General features: G+C 34.5%; 1 protein-coding gene across 15 annotated transcripts in view; it reads left to right on the top strand.

Moving 5' to 3' along the window:
* CDC42BPA (CDC42 binding protein kinase alpha) overlaps positions 1–15257 on the top strand; it is a 322452-nt gene that overhangs the window by 182314 nt on the left and 124881 nt on the right. For all 15 annotated transcript variants that reach the window (XR_005986974.1, XM_041750305.1, XM_041750332.1 and 12 more), the window contains exon 12: positions 6560–6693. Coding sequence is in view for 14 of the 15 variants with exons in the window: in XM_041750305.1 (XP_041606239.1) it covers positions 6560–6693 (134 nt within the window). In the remaining variant the exon portion in view is untranslated. The remainder of the gene's footprint in view (positions 1–6559; positions 6694–15257) is intronic.

The following is a 15257-nucleotide window of genomic DNA, read 5'->3' as shown; positions in this document are numbered from 1 at the left end:
ACACCCCTCCAGCAGTGGTGGATTGCCAGGTTGAGGTAAAAAAAAAAGCTCAGTATTGCCACTTGGCCTCCCTTCACATCTAAGAAGGTCTCCTCATTATTCCTGGAAGGAATGGGGTGTTCTAGGCCCCCATCTGGTTTCTACTGACACTGTGGTAGGCATGGCCTTAGTACCCCTGGGCAGTGGTGGAAGTTCTCACTTCTTCTGACACCACCCCAGGGTGGGGATGGTGGAGAACCTCATTACTGTTGGTGGGGGCGGACATGCTAGTTGGCCACGTGGTCTCCACTGACCCTATATGTGGGACAGTCTTGTTACCAACTGGTGGAGTTGAAAATCCTGGCCCTTTACCAGTCCTCCTCTGGATACCTGCACAGCGTGTTGGGGCACTTTGTTCCAGCCTTATGTGATTGGAAATATGTCACATGTCCTTTGCTGACAGAAGTGTTCCTGGGGCAAGTTATCTCTGTGCTATTTAACCTGAGTAGAATGGTTCTGTCTACTGAAAGTGTTCTGTCTTAGCAGTTTGCTCTTTTCCTGGTCCTTTGGGTAGAAAGAATAGGCTTTTGTTGGGGCTTGTTGGCATTCCTGGCTTTCTGGTTTCTGTAGCTCTGCGTCTGGGAAATAGAAATCAGAAAGAAAACCCAGGGAACATCACACCATGTTGGTCCACATTCCCGACACCACTGTGTCACATTCCCTTGTCCTTGTCGGTCATCTTTTTTCTCCCCAAATTTCAGTTTTCTTATGTTTGTTTTATGTTAATATCCAGGAGTTTTAGTTGAATTTAATGGGAAGAGGGAAAGTGCATCTATTCCATCTTTCTGGAAGCAGAAGTCCCTAGAGTAAGCTCTTCAAGTGTAAATCTGGTCACTTCGCAGCTTCAGCACACATGCTCAAATGTCTTCCAAGGATCCTCACAATTTCTGTGTTCTTTCCAAGGCCCTTCGTTATTGAGCATATTTGCCTCTCCAGCTTCAAGTCTTGTTACTACTGCCCAGCAGCTATGCCGCCATAGTGAAGTACTCTTAGTCTGCTCGCTCACCTTCAGGGTTTTCACATATTTTGTGTTGTTTTATCTCGTTTCTTTCTCCATGCCCTCTTGCTTCCTCCCTTCCTTCTTCGTTTATTCATTTTTGCTTGTTTGCTGGGAACACTTTACCTGGCACATTCACACTCCTCTGTGATATATTTTACCACTGACTTTTTTATTTGAATGTTGCTTTACTTCCATCACCTCACTGCTAGACTAAGCTTCTTGAAAGTAGAAACTTTGACCCTTTTCATCACTGATATGTCTGAGTGTGTGGCAGACTGCTTGACATGTTAAAAAAAAAAAAAAAAAACCCAAGTTGGTATTTGTGGATGAGTGAGTGACTAAGTGAAACTTTGCTCTTGGAAACCTCTGACTGCATCCTGAGGCGTCTTCCTACATTCCTCTACAGGCAGCTCCGCACTCTTCCCTTATGTATGAATCAGCAGTGCCCAGAGTCCTCCTAATGGAGAGATTGGTTACCATTGAACTCCTGGCACTTGGGATTTCCTTCTTTACTCCTGCCTTCTCCCTGAGCTCACGCTTACATGACTGCTCTTCACTCCGTGTGTTTCAGCCTCTCCTGGGACTGGGACAGAACCAGTGAAAACAACATTGAGGGAAAGGGAAATCTTTTTAGTATTCTTCTTTCTCAGCCTCTCTTTTCTTGGTCAGGTGCTATTCTCTGCACCATGATTCCATTCCATCTCTCCAGTATCATCCGTTCATTTTTAAGCCCTTTTCTTTTTTAAAACCTTTTTTTATTGAGGTAAAATGTAAGTAACATAAAAATTAGCATTTTAACCACTTTTAAGTAACAGATCAGTGACATTAAACACATTCACATTGCTGTACAGCCATCACCTGCTGTTTCCATGGCCTGTCATTTTCCCACTTGGAAACTCTCCACCCATCAGATGCCAGCTCCCCATTCCTCCCACCCACAGCCCCTGACAATCCCATTCTCTTTTCTGTTCCTCTGAATTTGACAGCTCTAGGAGCCTCATGTACGTGCTGTCATAAAATATCTGTGCTTTTGTGGCTGGCTTATGTCACTTAGCGTAGTCTATTCAAAATTCATCCATGTTGTAGCAGGTGTCAGAATGACCTTCCTTAATAACAGCATCCTACTGTGTATGTATCAATACTCCATTTTGTTTATTCATTCATCTGCTTATGGGTGCTGGGATTGCTTCTCCCTTGTGTTTATTGTAAATAATGCTGAGGGTACCTGTATTTGTTCAGGTCCTTGCTTTCTCTTCTTTGGGGCATATAGCAAGAAGTGGCATTCCTGAATTTATATGGAAATTCTGTGTTTAATGTTTTTAGGAATTGCCATACTGTTTTCCATTTACATTCCCACCAGCAACATTCATTCATTCTTAATTCAATCCATAAACCTTTTTATGGAGTTGCTACTCTGTACCAAAAATTATAGTAGGTACCAAAGGCATAGTGATAAGGCTGAGGGTGATTATTATCTGTGTCTCATTCATTATTACACCCACGCTGCCTTAAACAGTTGATAATAAGAGCTAGAGATAGAGCACAGGCTCCCTAGGGACCTGCCTGATGAGTAGCCCTAACTATAGTCGTGACTGTAAAGGAAAAGTGTCCAAATCACCTTCTAAATGATGTTCCTCTAGCTACTTCTTAAGCAGGATCTTTGTGTGAACAAATATGCATCATCAGTGTCTTTCTATCTTTTTCTTCCCTATGGCAATCTTTTACAAATATTTAAACTCCTGTAAGTTTAAAATTACTTACAATTTCTTTTTAAAATCTGCTTTCCTCATCCCACTCTAAATTCCCAGGAGGGTAAGACAGAGTTTCCTTGTGTCATCCAACAGTCAGTCAGTACATACTTGTTGACCATCTGCTGATAAAAATAAAAATTCATACTCTCATTTAATATTTTTCCATGAGAAAATAGTTTCTTCCTAAATAAAATAATTCTCATAACCTGTAATGTACTTCTTAACTCCCTTTCTTTTGTTGCCTTGAGATGAGTGGTTTGTGCCTCCACGTCCTGTCTCTTCAACACTAAGTTCTCTTTTTCTCTCTCCCTGTCTGGCTGTCTCTCTTGCACACACACTTCCCTATATCATGTAAGTAAAGGAGAAAGATAGTGAATGGAGGGAGGAGGTCGAAAATAGAGGAACCTGTTTTCCCCCATTGTGATTCAAAGTCAGATCTCCTCACATTTCAGAAGAGTTATGGATTATTTTAGGAGTAGGAGCATAAGGGAGAAGCTGTGACACTGTGTCCTTGTGGATCAGGGTGAGGTGCTTTGGTGGTTCTACTCCCCTGAGCACACCCACACTCCACTCTGAGTGATTCCCTGAGCTGCCATAACCTGCCACACAGTGTACATTTGATTTTCTGCTTCATTTATCATTTGAAGATTGTTACTCTTGTCTTCCTGAGTTGGTCATCTCCTTCAAAGCAGAGACTCTATTTTATATTTTTTTTAAACACTACACAGTGCAAAGAAAATTTATTTACTGTGTGTTGATCCATTATTAAATCCTTATTACTAAGAGATTGAATCTGATGATTGTATTAGCAGCAGTGAGTTAAGAACCTTTTTGTTGGGATGAGCTAATAACCCCCTTTGCTAGTACTGCTTCTTCTATTCACTAAAACTGTTTTTTAATTGTTCATCTAAATGGCATGGTTCATCATGTTGCATGAGATATTTTTTGATAGTCTTGGAGGATTTCTCACAAAGTTTGAACCATTCACTGTTTGTTATAGTGAAAGTAAACATTCCCGTACCTTAGCCATTTTAGAGTGGTTGGCGAAGTTTAGTGCATTCTGGACTTTTCTTGATTTGGGATTTTTATCTTTAGGGAATGCAAAATTCTGTGTATATCAAATACAAGTGTTCTACTTCTCTTCATATTGGAAGATTTTATAAATAATCAAGTGAGTTTTTCTTCAGCCTTTCTATGTGAAACATGAAAATGTGACATAAGATTCATATTATATACCTAACAACGCCATTGCAAAGCAGCCAAAGCAAAATGGCTGGGATAAAACTAGAATTTAACCTAAACTGAAAAAAGACAACCATCCTTGAAGGCTGTCAAAGTGGTCCCATGGAATCATTTTGCTGTAAACTTTTATGTAATGCAATTTTATGAAACACTGATTTCAGAAAGTTTTGTTTCTAACAAAAAGCAGCTGAGATAAGCAAATGACTCAATAATTTGCAAAAAAAAAACTTTAACATAACTGGGGAAGAGCTCTTCGGAGTGCAGAAAGGAGGTGGGCCATTTCTTCGACATGGATGGAACCGGAGGGTATTATGCTGAGTGGAATAAGTCAATCGGAGAAGGACAAACATTATATGGTCTCATTCATTTGGGGAATATAAAAAAATAGTGAAAGGGAATAAAGGGGAAAGGAGAAAAAATGAGTGGGAAATATCAGAAAGGGAGATAGAACTCCTAACTCTGGGAAATGAACTAGGGGTGGTGGAAGGGGAGGTGGGCAGGGGGTGGGAGTGACTGGGTGACAGGCACTGAGGTGGGCACTTTACGGGATGAGCACTGGGTGTTATTCTATATGTTGGCAAATTGAACACCCATAAAAAATAAATTAAAAAAAAAAAAAGAAAGGAGGTGGGCATTCTCAGAGAGAGAATGCCCTTAACCATAAAATGGGATTGAGGTTAGCCACATCACCTACTAAATTTTGACTCCAAATTGTTAGAAATAACAAATTGTTGAAATTAAGTTTTTACAGTGTTAAAAACTTCAAGAAAAATAGCACTTAAAATGTTTCGAAGAAGTTAGTATAGGCAGAAAAATTCCAACACGAAATGCCAAAATTTGAGAAAATGATAAAATAAAAACTTCTGAGTATGACTACATACCCTGTTATCTTTAAAAGTAAGCATCAATGATCTTTTAGTGAAACATTCTTCAAGTGAAACATTTATTAAGTTAGACCATTAAAATCATAGTTTTAAGACAAAATGAAAACTAGTTAAATGCAACTTTGCAGATATTTTTGAAAATTGTTAAAAAAAACCAACTGTGGTATCCATAAATGTATCTAGACTTTCAAAATACCTACAATAAATAAGCTCTTACTAAATCTATGAGTTTAGGGCACTGAATATCAGTAAATTATTTTATTTAAGCAATGTAGCACCAGTTAGTATACGATACACTAATGCATGTTAGTGACTTTTTGACCACAGGACTTATCTATACACATGAAACGCTCTTTTCAGTAGGCCTAATGTATTACAATCACTACTTCATTTATTGAAAGCATTGAACTCAACAACGTGCAGTACTTTATGCATCTGTTCCCACACTTGAATATGTAAAACTTGGGGATCTTGTTAAATACAGATCAGATTCATTTAGGTCTGGGATGGGGCTTGGGATACTGCATTTCTAACAAGGTCCCAGAGGATGCTAATGCTACTTGTCTGGAAAGGACACTAAGAGTAACAAGGTTGTATAGAATAGAAAATACCGAGAACAAAAATTCACAAGGAATGTGTTTAGATTTCTCTGTTTTTATGAGCTTCAATTCTTTAATTTGCTAATTTACTTTTGATGCCAGGAATGTTTTGTATCAATTTATTAAATTTTATTTAAGCATGTATTAAAATAGTAATTTTGTTTCATTTCCTAATAACTCTCCTGAAGTGATGATGTTAAGTGTCCTTTAATAACATTACTTTCCCAGTTAGGTTGATGCCAGAGTTCTGAGCTGTAGTCTTTGCTCTGATACCCATTTAGCAATGTGACCTCAGGCTAGATATTCCCTTTGTTGGGCTTCAGTGTCTTCTTCTAGATCAGAGGTTTTCAAATACTTGCTTTCACAAACCAGAGTTTGTTCTTCAGGTAACCACTAGTGAAACTGGGCTGGGGGTCTGCAACCAATAGAAGCACGGCCATCTTACAAGTAACCTGACATCAGCACACAAATGCTAATAACCTTCCTTAGAGGAAAACTGTTTTATTGTTTTTGTTAGTTTTAAGCTTTTAATTGTTTCTAAAGTTACTTTTTTTTTGAAATATTATACTTCTTTTTCTAATAGAAATGTAAGGCACTTTTGCACACAAGTCTTTTTTTTTTTTTAATTAATTTTTATTGGTGTTCAATTTACCAACATACAGAAAAACACCCAGTGCTCATCCCGTCAAGTGTCCACCTCAGTGCCCGCCACCCATTCCCCTCCAACACCCGCCCTCCTCCCCTTCCACCACCCCTAGTTCATTTCCCCGAGTTAGGAGTCTTTATGTTCTGTCTCCCTTCCTGATATTTCCCAACATTTCTTTTCCCTTCCTTTATATTCCCTTTCACTATTAGCTACTCACCAGCCTTACGGTGAACTTGCTAAAAACATTTATGAGTCATAGTCATAGGGGTATGTGGTGTCCATAAGCCTAATACCAAATTCAAAATACTTTATTTTTTTTAATTTGGTTGTATAAAACCTTGGTTTCAAACATTTGTTTTTATACAAATAATAAAATAATTACTATCTTCTCTTTTTAGAATCAAGTCATTTGGAACAACAACTTGAAGAAGCCAACTCTGTGAGAAGAGAGTTAGATGATGCTTTTCGACAAATCAAGGCTTATGAAAAACAAATCAGAACACTTCAACAAGAAAGGGAAGAATTAAACAAGGTAAAAATATGTAGATAGATTGTTAAAGCTGCTTTTGGATTCTTTTTTTTTTTTAACATTTTTATTTATTTATTCATGAGAGACACACAGTGAAAGAAAGAAACAAAGAGGCAGAGACACAGGCAGAGGGAGATGCAGGCTACATGCAGGGAGCCTGACGTGGGACTCGATCCTGGATCCCCAAGATCAGGCCCTGGGCTGACGGCAGCACTAAACCGCTGAGCCACCTGGGCTGCCCAATGCTTTTGGATTCTTAACCTTGTTTAATTGTATACTGAAAGCTTTCCTAGTGAATTACAACAAGTATATTCTGTCTGTAAAATATTGGTGTAAAAATTTAACAATTATTTTGGTGTATGTCATTTGATTAGTAGCTGGCAATGAAGAAACTTTTATATTCTCAAGATTTTAAAGTTTAGAATCATTTATTCTTTTTAAAAGTTAATAATTGAAGGACTTGATTAAAAGTAAATGTAATTGAAAAATATTAAAAAAGAATAAGCAAATAGTAAAATATTTTAGTGTCTATGGAAAAATAAATATAGGCATATTTTCATTGTGATTTTGATATGAACATTCTTTTTCTTTTTAAGATTTTATGTATTTATTCATGAGAGACACACAGAGAGAGAGAAAGAGAGACAGACAGAAGGAGAAGCAGGCTCTGTGCAGGGAGCCTGATGCAGGACTTGATCCCAGGACTCCAGAATCACGCCCTGGGTCAAAGGCAGGTGCTAAACCACTGAGCCACCCAGGATCCCCTGATCTGAACATTCTTAAAAGATTATAACAAAATTTTCTTTAATGTTTTAATTATTTTTTGAAATGTCAATTTGTTTTTCAAATGATGGATAAACAGGCAAAAGTTATTTTCATAAAAACTGTATGTAACACTTAAACAGCATTGTAACATCAGCAATATTTATTAATAGCCAAGACACTCTAACACATCCAGTAGGGAATGATATTCAAACACCAGAGAATACTTTACCTGAATCACTCAGTGTATGGACTTTGCCTTTCATTAACAAATTTAAAATGTTGGAATTAATACTAGCCAACACCAAAAAGAAATGATTGGTTTAGGGCATAGTATAAATAGTATTCAATGATACAGAATATAATTGATAATATAATGAATTTATTTTGGGGAAAGATTTTAAAGTCTTGCTGCCAGTAAAGAAATGGAGGCAATTAAAAATAAAACAACATTTGCTGATGAAGATAATCAAAAAGACTAACAGAGAAAGCTATAACAGTTAAATTGAATTAGATTAGTATATTTTTACTTTTTTCTTAATACAGTTACAAGCAGTGTTGTGTACAGATCCATTTAAATTTAAAGTCAATTTAAAAATATTTTGAATTCATAACATGTCTTATCTGTTCTAATAATGTGGTAATATTAGTACTAATTATTATGTATTTAAAGGTGGGATTATTCAGCCAAACTTAGTAAACATAAAAAGGATAAAATCTGATATTTAGATTTATAGTAATGAGTATCTTGCCAATTTTAATAAGTTTTAATATTAAAAATCCTTTTAGTATATTTTGAGAGGAGGGTAGTGCTGAAAGGTAACATTATATTGGTAACAAATCTTAAGTGATTTGCTTAATATCCTATAGGCAGCAGATACTCCTTTTAAGAGTTTTTTCATCTGATACATATAAAAGAACAAATGTAACATTATATGAGTTTTAATATAAATGCACACCTCTGAACCTACCATCTAATTTAAGGAAGAGAACATCACCAATTTTGTAGCATAGCCCCTGGACCATTGTTTTTTTTTTAATCCCTTTCTCCTTACTTCCCTGAAAATGGTAATCACTGTTCTGAATTTTATGTCAATCATTTCCTTATTGAAAAAAAATTTTTATTACATACTAATATATCACTAATATATATAATAAAATAAACTTATATGGTGACAAATGGTAGCTACATTTCTCATTTCTCATGGTGAGCCCTGAGTAAGGTATAGAATTGTTGATGCTGTGTCATACACCTGAAACTACTATAACATTATGTGTTAATTATATTTCAGTAAAAATAAAAACACCAGTGACAAATATTAAAGATGAAATTATAATCTGATACATTATTTCTGGAAAGCTAATTTGCAAAAAGTATCTAAAACCTTATAAAATACTGAAATATTTGACATAGTAAACTCCCATTTGTCGAAATTTAATTTAAGAAGATAATCAGGGATGCCTGGGTGGCTCAGTGGTTGAGTGTTCTTCTGCCTTCGGTTTAGGGTATGATCCCGGAGTCCCGGAATTGAGTCCCATATTGAGCTTCCTGGATGGAGCCTGCTTCTCCCTCTGCCTACGTCTCTGCCTCTCTCTCTGTGTCTCTCATGAATAAATAAATAAAATCTTTAAAAAAATAGATAATCAGACATTTAAACAAAGATTTACTCACAGAGAAATTTCTCACCACATTTATAAAAGAAAAATATTAGAAATAACTGAAATGCCCAACCAGTTCATATGATGAAATAGTGTATAGCCATTAAACTTGGTGGCTAAAGAATTTTTGATCCCATGGGAAATTAAATATATATGTATTAGTGTTGCTAGTTTCTGAGCTTTGTAAAATAGTATATGCAGCTTTTTGCTATTTGTCTATTTCACTTATATTTCTAAGAGCATTCATTTAGTTGCTATATAGTAAACCATTATGTGAACACTCCAGAAGTTAGTTATTCCATTTTTTTTATATATAGACATCAAGGTTGCTTATACTTGACCACTACTATAAATGAATATTCATGAACAATATGCTGAAATGCATACACTTGCATATACAAACACTAGGAGAATAACTGGGTCATAAGTAATGCAAATATTCTATTTTTATGATAATGCCAAATCACTTTCCACTGATTATACTGATTTATACTCCCACTCCCACCACCTAGTGTATACTCAACAATACTTCATATTATTAGATGTATATTATTTTGGCCAACCTAGTTGAAATTGACATTTTGAGTCTAGAATTATGTGTTGTTATAAGTCACTTCTCTAACTACTAATGAGTTTGAGTCTCTTACATATGCCTATCTATCATTTATATTTCTTCTTTTGTGAAGTACCTCTCAATCCCCTTTGTATATTTTTCTCTTGGGTTGTCTTTTTCTTATTGGTTGGTTAAGAATTCTTGAAAATTTTATATTAATCTTTCGTCAGTTGTGTATGTTACAGATATTTCTCAGTGCTTGTCTTTTCACTTTCTTTAATGGGGTCTTTTGTATAACAGAAATTCTTAGTTTTAATGTAGTCAAATTTATCACTCTTTAAAGTTTTGCTGGCTTGTGTAAAAATCTGAGGTTAAAAGTGCTTACTTTCTTAAAAAAAGTGCTCACTTTCTTTTTATTTTGAGGTTTTAAAGTTCGATCTTTCATATTTAAATTTTTAATACAGCAAAAATTTATTTTTTCATATCATGTGAGATAAGGATCTAATTTCAGTTTTTTCTGTGTAGCTAACCAGTTGCTCATTTACTAAATAGTCTCTCCCACAGTGATGTGTGATGTCACTTCTGTCATATGTTACACTTCCATTTATGAATGAGTCTATATCTCATTCCTTAAAAACTGTGATGGGATTTTGATGAAAGTTGCATTAAATCTGTAGAGTAATTTCAAGATAACTGACATCATTATAGCATTGAGTCTTTAAGTTCTTAGAATTCATATATATTAATATCATTCCAAACTCACAAAGATTTCAAGAGCAGAGTGTAGTATTGTGATATACATAGAGCAGAAATAACCACATCCTTCCTATGTATGCTAATTCTTACCTCTGGGGCAGTGCAATGAGAGCTACATAGACGAAACCCTACATGTATGGAATCTCTTGTGGATGTGAGGAACCCCGAAAAAGTGAGTCTAGAGCTTTCCTAAAAAGGAGAATGGCGGATGCTTCCTATTCCCCTCCTCCTTGCCAATTCCACCCACCCTTCTGAGAGTCTCCTTGGAAATGTAAAGAGAAGGATCGGAAGTGGACTCTTTAGAATATAAATGAATCACTCCAGTGGAAAGATAAGCCCAGAGTCTCAAGCTCTATAAAGGGGATCACTCCCTGATCCAGGCTCCTCTCTCTCTCCCTACCCCTGTCGAAGTATAAGCACATATTTCCAGCAGTTACATTGCTGTGGAGTTGCTTATTCTTAATTAGTCCTAAACTACAAGGCTTGCTGTGAGCCCAGGTCCCAAGTTTCAGTAAAATTTGTTTACGAAGGCCTATTTGTAGAAAAACATAAAAATATTTTCTCTAGAGCCCTACAGTCTTTCTATCCAGAAACATGGTGTATTCTCCATATACCAAAAACATTTTAAAATGTTTTTCCATAAAATTTTATGCATGTCTTATTTCTCTTTCTTTAAATTTATTATTCTATTTTTTCATATTTTAAATGGTATCTTTAAAATTATATTTTGCTCCGGCAACATGGCTAAATTCTTATTAATTGTACTAATATTTGAGATTCTTTATGGTTCTCTGAAAATAATGACAGTTTTGTTTCTTCCTTTGGTTTTATGACCTTTCTTTCTTTCCTTGTCTTACTATACTAGCTAGAACCCACAGTACAGTGTTGAATAGAACTCGTGATAGCAGGCTTCCCTGTCTTATTCCTGATTTCAAAGAAAATGCCTTTACTGTTTCACCACTAATGTTTTATGTAAGTTTTTGGTAAATATTTTTTATCAGGTTAAGAAAGTTCTCTTCCTATTTTGCTAATCATTTTTATCAAGAATGAGTATTGGACTTAATAAATTCACTTTTCTGTACACTGTTGCAGCTAATTTCTAGGAATTTGTTAATATCTATTGATGTATTTATATAATTGTCCTTTAATAACTTGGTTTGGTAAATTGCATTGATGGACTTTTTCTTTCTTTCTTTTTTTTTTTTTAAAGATTTTATTTATTTATTTGAGAGAGTGACAGAGCAAGCATTAACGGGGCGGGGGGGGGGGGGGCGGTAGGGAGAGGGAGAAGCAGACTCCCCTCTGAGCAGGGAGCTGATGCAGGGCTTGATCCCAGGACCCTGGGATCATGACCTGAGCTGAAGGCAGATGCTTAACCACTTGAGCCACCCAGGTGCCCCGATGGACTTTTTCTAATATTAGACATTTTTGCATTTCTGGGTTAAACCTAAATAATGTGTATTATCTCCTAAATAATAACATGCTAGTTATGAAACAATGAAATAGCATTGTTACTGGAGTGCTTTACATGTATTAGATCACTTAATCTTTATAGGAGCCTTGTGATTTAGGTGGTATTATTCTATTCTCATTTTATAAATGATGAGACCAAGCACAGAGAAGTCAAGTACGCTTGCTCAACTTCATAGAGCTAGAAAGTGGTGGAGCTGGAATTTCAACACAAGGAGTCAAGGTCCAGAGTTCATGCTTATCAACTTATATGTCACTGGAGTTGATTTGCTTATGTCTTTTTTTGGTTGGATTTTTTGTTTTCCTCAGTAAGATTGGCTTGTCATTTTTTTCTATTCTGATGTTTTTATGATATTAAGGTTACACTGGTCTCATAGAATGAGTTGGGTAGAATTGCCTCTTTTTCTCTTCTTTATAAATTATTGTATAAGAGGAGTTTTTATTCCTTGAAACACTGAAGGAATCACTTGTGAAACCACCTGAGTTCGGAAATTCCCTCCCACAGAGTGGATAGGGAATGTTTGTTAACTATTGATTTAGGTACTTTAATTATTAAAGGACTATTTAGCCTTCTATTTCTTGGTGAAACAATTTTGATAAATTGTATTTTTATAGGGATTCATTAATTTCAAAAATTAGCAAATTTACTAGCATAAGTGTTTCATTGTATTTTTTTGTTCGCTTTTTTGATCTCTTCTGGATTTGTAGTTACAACCTTTTTTCTTTCTTAATATTTCTTTTTGCATTTATTCTTCTCTCCTTGATCTCACTAGATACTTTCCTGTTTTATTTTCCTATTTATTATTTTTCTCAAAGAACCAACTTTTGCCTTTGTTGATGTTCATTATCCTAACATTTCTGTTTCATTAGTTTATGTCCTGATTTTTATTATCTTCTCATATTGGCAGAAGTATTAATGTGTTTTCTCTCTCTTTTTATGTGGAATTTCATTGAATTAAAACCTTTTATTTTTTTTACTTTTTATTTTTTTAGTTTCAATATAAGTATTTAGCTATAAATCTTCTAGGTAAACCTTTTATTGCATCTTCAAGTTATAATATATGTACTCAATATTTTTATTTTTTTTTTGTTATTTTTCACCTTTTTTTAAGTGCTAAATATTTTAACACTCTTTATGACTTTTCTCCTTGACCAGTGAGTTGTTGTGGAATTTATTAGCTTTTTTATTTTTGATTTCTGTTTTAATGATGATATTAAAGAACTTGATTTTTAATATCTGTTCTTTGAAATCTGCTGAGACTTGTTTCACAGCTTAGACAGACTGTTCCATTTTTTACCTTTTATTTATTTTTATTATTATTATTTTTTAAGATTTTATTTTTAAGTAATCTCTACACCCAACATGAGACTTGAACTTACAACCCTGAGATCAGGAGTCACACCACCAACTGAACAAGCCAGGTGCCAACCATTTTTAAATGTTCACTGTATACTTGAGAAGAATGTATGTTTCCAATATTGGATGCAAGCTTCTACATATGAAGCTTAATCATCTTTTGATCATATTCACTATGTTTTAACTGCTTTGTTTATTAATGATTGTCAAATTGAAATTTCTCTTTATGATCATGTGTTTACCAATTTTTCAATGATCTTGGAATTTCTTTGTAATCTATTTTGAGTGTACCTTGTGGAATACATAAAAGTTTAGAATAGCATTTCTTTCTAGTGTTGAATTTTATCATTGCGTAGGACATTCTCCTTAATGCTTTTTTAAATTAACGTCTAGATATTATTTTGTAATTTATTATAACAGCCTTCACTCTTTCTTATTTATTTTGACTACTAATGTATGTAGATATGTTTCTACCAACTTACTTTCTGCTTTATACTTGTCATGCTTTTTCTGTGCCTATCTTTGCTTCCTTTCTCGCCTTTTAAAAATTGTGGTAAAATATATATTTTATAAAATCTGTGCTAACCATTTTTAAAATGTACAATTAGGTAGTGTACAGTACATTCACATTGTTGTGCAACCAATCTCCAAAATTGTTTTCATCTTGCAAAATTTTTTCTTGAATTTTAATTGAAATGTGTGTTTTTGTTCCCACTTTACTTGCTACTTGTAACAGTTTCTAGTAGTTGGTCTTGAATTTTATCATGCATATTTAACAAAGTCTAAATTTACTATCTTAAGCCACACCTCCCAATCAATTTAGGGACCTTTAACTCTGTTACCTCATCCCAACTTCAGTGTGGTTTTTCACTAATATTTTACTTGTATCATTTTTTCTGCTGTCCAAATGAGACATTTTTATAATACAGTCTCATACACGTTTGTTTACATGCACATTTATGTTTACCAGTTTCTTAGTCCTCCATTTCTCTGCCATTTGCTTTTAAAATTATTTTTCCTTTTCCTGAAGTAAATCTTTAGAGGTTCCTAATTAGCGGAGATCTGATCGTGATAGGCTCTGTCAGTTTTTGTTTATATGAATCTAATTATTTTAGCCTCATACTTGAAAGGGATTTTTCTGGATATACAAGTTTAATTATTTTCTTACCTCATTAGAAACATTTTCCTCTGTGTTTCTATTGTTACTTCTTAGTCTGTTTTTGTTTTTAAGGATGGAGAATAGGTGATTTGTCTTTTTTTCATTGATTTAAGGACATTTATTTTTATTTGGTGCTATACAATATATTTTTTTAATTTCTGGATTTCAGCTTTAACAATTTTTTCTTGCTTTATAAATGTAGCACTTACTGCATTGATGGACTCAAGTCTTTAAACACTTCCATTTTTTCATTTCTAAATGTTCTGCACAGTTGTTTTATAAATCTGCCTGGTCGTTTTTTAGTAGTCTTTTGTCATTTTCCTATTTTTATTATTTATTTTTACTTCCTCAGATGTTTCATACATGCCAATTTTAGGTTAATATTTGATCATTCTAATGTCCAAATATCATTGGAGTTTGTTTTTATTGTTTCTGTTCTTTGCTATGGTTGTTTGTTCTTTGGGTGTTTAGGAAATCTATGGTGAAGTCATATTTTCGTGCTCGTAAAAATCCTACATTTTGTTGAGGCTCTTTCCTCAAAAACGGTTTGCATTTCCTTTTGCCAGAAGGCAGACTAGAGTGCTTTCACTCCCAAGTTTCTCACTTTGATCTGGGAGTTTATTTAGCCTTTCCTCCTTGCTTCTGGCCTAAACCTCCACATAAGAGCATTCCTTGTTTTTTATCATTTGTAATGATTACATTTCACAAAATCTTTATTTTAACCATCCTATTTGGTATTCCTATACTCTTTATTTATTTGTGGAAACTAAGATACTGGAATTAAATCAACTCTTCATCACAGCATGGTAGCATCAGAAATTGAGAATATGAACAGATCACCTTGGTTTTAA

This window comes from Vulpes lagopus, chromosome 1, assembly GCF_018345385.1.
Source record: "Vulpes lagopus strain Blue_001 chromosome 1, ASM1834538v1, whole genome shotgun sequence".
Classification (NCBI taxonomy): domain Eukaryota; kingdom Metazoa; phylum Chordata; class Mammalia; order Carnivora; family Canidae; genus Vulpes; species Vulpes lagopus.
Note: the sequence above shows the minus strand (reverse complement) of the source record. Positions and strands in the feature narration are given on the sequence as shown.